Source organism: Cibotium barometz, chromosome 20 (genome assembly GCF_041138505.1).
Source record: "Cibotium barometz isolate CiBa-2024 chromosome 20, ASM4113850v1, whole genome shotgun sequence".
Lineage (NCBI taxonomy): Eukaryota > Viridiplantae > Streptophyta > Polypodiopsida > Cyatheales > Cibotiaceae > Cibotium > Cibotium barometz.
The window spans coordinates 42,062,438-42,068,177 of record NC_141065.1 but is presented as its reverse complement, the minus strand read 5'-3'; the positions used below and the strand labels follow the sequence as shown (position 1 = coordinate 42,068,177).

At 39.7% G+C, this 5,740-nt stretch overlaps 1 protein-coding gene across 1 annotated transcript; it reads left to right on the top strand.

The window, feature by feature from the left end:
- The first annotated feature begins 2,616 nt into the window (after positions 1-2,616).
- Positions 2,617-5,360, top strand: LOC147627895 (jasmonate-induced oxygenase 1-like). The gene is made up of 3 exons (XM_086814866.1): positions 2,617-3,293; positions 3,505-3,835; positions 4,824-5,360. Exons 1-3 carry the CDS (start codon positions 2,752-2,754, stop codon positions 5,073-5,075), a joined length of 1,125 nt encoding a protein of 374 aa, XP_086670992.1. The 5' UTR covers positions 2,617-2,751; the 3' UTR covers positions 5,076-5,360.
- Positions 5,361-5,740: the final 380 nt, after the last annotated feature.

Genomic DNA, 5,740 nt, shown 5'->3' with positions numbered 1-5,740 from the left:
AAGACATAACTTGAGCATATCGACTCTAAATTTGTTAGAGATGGTAGATTTAGAATCTACTTTTCAAGGGATTCCTGGCATTATGTCATGTGAGGATTTGAAGATAAGATAAGGTTTACCACCAGGGCCCCCCTTTTTTTTTAGAAAAGTGATGACATGGCTCTTCTTAGAGGGCCCTTTTTCAGTCTAAAATTTTCGTAATGCCTATTTTAGCATACTACCACAACTTCTGAAGCATGTAAAGTTCTATAGAACCAATATGAGATGAGGAATGAGATAAAATTCAAAACCTTTGAGAATTAGCTTCCTATGGACAGGAAATCTTAAGGAGTAGTCATATACAGTTCATGGATAAATAATTTGTAAGCTAAAATGGTAGCAGTGGGGATCAATAATTTCAATGAAAAATTGGCATACAAGAGCATCAAAGTGTTATTCTTAAAGTATGATAGTTTTGTGACCTCACTGAACACGTAGTTGGGTGACGACCTGTGTCTCTTACTTTTGAGGAGGTGATCATTGTACTATATATGGATGACCACATCAAGACAGAGAACCATGGCAGACACAGGAGATGTTAAAAGGAGTGATAGTGTTACCGTGAAATAATTAAAGCTTCATGGTAAGAACTCGTTTCATGCTGGCACCAAGCATATTGAGATACAATATCATTATATGTGTGAGCTTATTATGGATGTAGAAGTGGAGCTTGTATATTGCTCACAATGGTGGAGGTTTTTATACATAGTTTCACAAAGGCTATTGGGAGAGATTTGTTAGAGCACCATCTTCATCGACTCGATGTTAGACCAAAGAGGTAGTTCATCTATGAGTTTCCACATTAAGGAAGGGTGTTAGAGAAGCATTTTCTCAATGCTTCACCCTTGTGTAACTATTGTGGGTGATGGATGTGCTCTGTTTTTTGTAAGCCCCTCCCCCCCTTTATAAGGAACAACTATTGTGGTGTGAGCACCCGACACAACAAATGGTTAGCTTATACATACTTGGCACTCTACCAAGTAGGATACATGCTTGTGTGGGCTATGTGACCACATTAGTGATCGTTGGACAACAAACCAAGGACATAATATTCTCAGGTTATGGGGTTGGTTTGAGGGTCCATATGGTCTCTGGTCATGGGAGAGCTATGAATTGGTTGTAGTCTAATATGGTCCCAGTTGGATGATATGGTTGATTGGTATTTTTGGACTAAGTTGTGGGGACATGGCCTACCTATGTCCATGTAGACATTGGGTACTATACCCAAACTAGCCTTGTAGCCTTAGTCCATCATTCAGTCCATTGTGTTCAAGCATTCTCGTAAGCAAGGCATCCTCTATCCAGAGTTTGTATAGATCAGCACCATCAAAGCTTCATACTCGGAGCACAAAAGGTGGTTTGTATTCAAAGTTTGCAAGCAAGAATATTATTTATTCTCCACTTTTTTCTACAATTTACTACTTTGTATTGTGTTGATCCTATTTTGTCTATTACATTTTCTTACATAATAGTCCATTTGTTTGGTGCAAAGAGAGATTGAGTGAGATCCTCAATTCACCTGAGCCCTTAATTTTTCTATTATAACATCAGTGGGGATACATTTTCATTTTTTCCCCTTGTTTAACTTACCTTGGGAAAAATTGCAAACTCGAATATGTCTTGTTATCCCTCAAGCTTCCATGCTCTTGATGTTGTGGATTCCTAGATAAGGATTGTACCCCCAATTCAGTGCATAGTATGCATACTTTGCTGATGCTTATTTTTTTTAATATGAATGCTTGTCTTAGGTGTGGTTGAGAAAAATAGAAAGTTATGGCCTTAGGCTAGGGACTTGCCATTGTATAGCATGGGGGACCAAATGTGGCAAGGAGAGGAGACGTGTGTGTGTGGGGGGGGGCATTGGTATTTAAAAAGAGGTGGGAGAAAAGGCCATTGGTTTTTCTAGGATATGTGATTCTCTCTCTCTCTCTCTCTTCTCTCTCTCTCTCTCTCTCTCTCTCTCTCTCTCTCTCTCTCTCTCTCATATGGGGGTATGACTGAGCACAGGGGATATTGAGACTAGGAAACAAGGGGTTGTATCCTTTAGGGTATTTTGATAGATTTTCCTTGATCTTCTTGTTTATCTTGTGGCTTCTTGCCCGCAATGTCATTAATGCTATAAGTATTCTTTAATAGATAGCATGTTAAATAGAGTGTATGTAGTGGTGGTTAATTTTTGGCCCCCTCAAGATCTTATTTAAAGATAGTTGTTGTGAAGCATGCATACCTAAAAAAGGCATAAGAGTGCTTATTATTTGAGAAAATGTGAACATAAAAAGCTTCTATGAAAGTTGCTTTACAAAGAAATATGCATTGGATTTATAAAATATATTTTGCATGATGGTGATATTTCACTAGAAATATTAATTATCTAGTTTTGAAAATGTAATTATTTTTCTCTTATCCCGATCATGGTTAGCTTTCTATTTCTATAATGAAAAATCTCTATGCCCTTTACAACCTGTTTTTGAGATACGTGAATGTTTTAATATCATATATGCACGCATTACATCATTCCATCTAATAAGACAAAGAAGCACCTGATATCTTCCTACAAAGCATGTATGCAGTCATTGCACCATTACATCTAGTAGAAAGATGACCTTGGGACCGGGCACATAAACTTCTCAATTGCCCATATCTAAAGGGTAGGGAGCTGTTCTTTGTGTTATCATCCTTATACAGATCAGCCTAGCTGCTTCATTATCAGCAATGGCCACTGCTGTTGTCCAGCCACCCATAGGCCCCATCAGTATAGTAGCTCCTGGCAAGGAATGGGGGGTAGAGCCCGTGGAATTCCTGGTGGAGAAGGGGGTGCAAGAGGTGCCCGAGAAGTATCGAAGGACCAGAACTGCAGAGCAGCTTGCCGGGCTTTCTATCATAGAAAGGCCCCCTTTGGAGAAGAGGATACCGGTGATAGACCTTGGCGGCTGGGAGGAGTCGCGCATGCCGGAGGTTGTGAGCCAAGTGAAGGCCGCTTGTGAGGAGTGGGGCTTCTTTAGGGTTGTGAATCATGGAGTGAGCCTAGAGTTAATGGAGAGGATGATGCAGGTGTCCAAAGAGTTCATTGCTTTGCCGGTGGAAGAGAAGGCTGCCTATGTGGGCAGGCCGGGAGTCATATCCCAAGGGTATGGCAGCAGGTATACCATCAAGGAAGACAACGTGAGGGACTGGCGAGACTTCTTGTATCTCTTGCTTCAGCCGCTGTCGGTCCGAGACTATGATTATTGGCCCAAGTTTCCTGCGTCGTTCAGGTAATGGCCGTTGTGGTGTCAAGCTGCTTTTATAATTTGTATGGGATGGTTATAACACTTACGATTTGATGGTGAGACTACGTCGTGTTTCTCGTTCTTCAGCCGCTGTGGGTGCGAGACTCTGATTATTGGCGGCCTGCTTCGTTGAGGTAATGGCCGTTGTGGTGTCGAGCTGCTTATATAATTTGTGTGTGATGGTTTCTGATCGTAGGGAGACGATGGATGAGTACAGCGCGGAGCTGAAGGCGCTGGCGCTGCGGCTGCTGGGCGTGATATCGGTGGGGCTGGGGCAGCGGGCGTCGTTTATCGAGGAGGCGCTTGGGGTGGAGCCCTATCAAAAGATGCTTATCAACTTCTACCCTCGCTGCCCTCAGCCGGAGCTCACCGACGGCTTCCACAAGCACTCGGACATCGGCGCCCTCACGCTGGTGCTGCAGGAGGACGAGGGTCCTGTGAGCCTGGAGGTCCGCCATCAGGACGACTGGGTGCCCGCCCACCCCATCAAGGGCTCCTTCGTCGTCAACGTCGCGGACCAAGTGGAGGTGTGTCTACTTCTTTACCTTTGCTTGCCACATCCTATCGCTCCTTTTCGTGAGATTTCAGATCAATCATTTCGCTCCTTTTTGTGCTTTGTCAGAACAAAAAAAAAAAGCTAACCAGTGGAAAAAAAAAGGACGACCTTTAAGGCCAAACCGTTTAGTTGAAAAAATACATAGATTAATCGGTTTTATAATTAAAATTTTAAAATTTTGAAACTTTAAATTCAAGGTTAGGTAAAATTATTTATCGATTATTTAATGAGCCATGAAAATTTCATTAAAGGACGGTTTTTTTCTGACATTGGTCTACATCATAGATGCATATTTTATTTCACTCTTTTTTGATAGATGAGAGCTTCATTAGAAAACCTTTACTTCAAATTCGCAAGCTCTCATTAACATCTAGACTTTTTTTTTGGGGGGGGGGGAGAATAAATGTGTGAATATTTATATCTCTCTCTCTCTCAAAACTTACATCTAGACTCCTTCTTTTTGGGGGGAAATAAATGTGTGTGTGTGTGTGTGTATGTGTCTCAAAAATTACATCAACAGATACACCTGCATATCTTTAGACGATGTAATAAAAATACTAATCAAAGTTATGGAACATCTAGACTTCTTTAAAATTATGCTTATTTATTATACAAACATGCTTTATTTTTACATAATATAAATATATATTTTTAAGAATTATTTATTTATATATTTTTACATTTTACCTCAACCTTCTACTCCTCTCTCTCTCTCTCTCTCTCTCTCTCTCTCTCTCTCTCTCTCTCTCTCTACTTGGTTATGAGTGTCAGATTTTATTTTGAAACTTTTATGCTTTTTCTAAGTGTCACTCCTAAAAGCTTTAGAAAATTTAAGGGCATCAGCGGCGGACGCTTAAAATGTCTTTTAAAGCTTTGAAGGGTGCTTCAAATTCAACCATTAATAATAGTGTTACCAGTAGATGCTATTGATGGACTAGTTTTCTTGTGTATGCTTTCAGATTCTGACCAATGGGAGGTATAAGAGCATCGAGCATAGGGTTATCCCCAATTGTCACAAGTCCAGGTTGTCCATAGCAATGTTTTGTGATGCAGCACCCAATGCATTGATCTCTCCTGCAAAGGAGCTCACAAATGGACCGATTTACAAACAAGTGAGGTTTAAAGACCACGAAGATACCTTTTATGACTATGGAGCAAAGGGCAAGAGCATTGTCCACTCCCACCTTATCTTGGATGGCCCAAAGGGTTGAGTCTCAATGTGAGTTTGCTCATGTGGCCAATCGATAGAGCAAGTAACTGTGTGTGTGTGTGTGTGTGCGCGTGTGCAAGTGTAAGCACTCATATGCCAAGTAACTATAGTGAAGTATTAGCTACTTTGTCATAGTATCTTTATATGTAATCAAATATTTTGTTGGAACCCCATTCACCCTTCTATATTACTAGTGGGTCTTCACCTTTTCTAAGTTTATCCATATATAAGTTCTATATTGTATAATCAAAATACATATATAGTAAAAATGACATGTTTTGTTATAGCTTGAAAAGTGTACATTATGATACATTTCAAATAATGAGTGAAGAATGTTGTATACAATCTATAATGATATCTATGAGATGTTAAATGATAAGTGGAGAGTGTGTAGGATTTAAAATGATAACTCCGAGACATCATGTTAAATGATAAATGGAGAGTGTTTTATATTTATAATGATACACTTTCTCTACACACCATGGGTTGTGAATATCTTATGAATAGACCTTGAATTTTTTTAAGACTCTTAATACGAACAGAAGTGATAAATCTTGATTTGGCTTTTCCTTTAATATGTGGATTTGTTATATTAATTACTTATTTGTTTGCACAACACATGATCCATTAAGAAGACATTATTATAGACATTATATGTGGATGTCA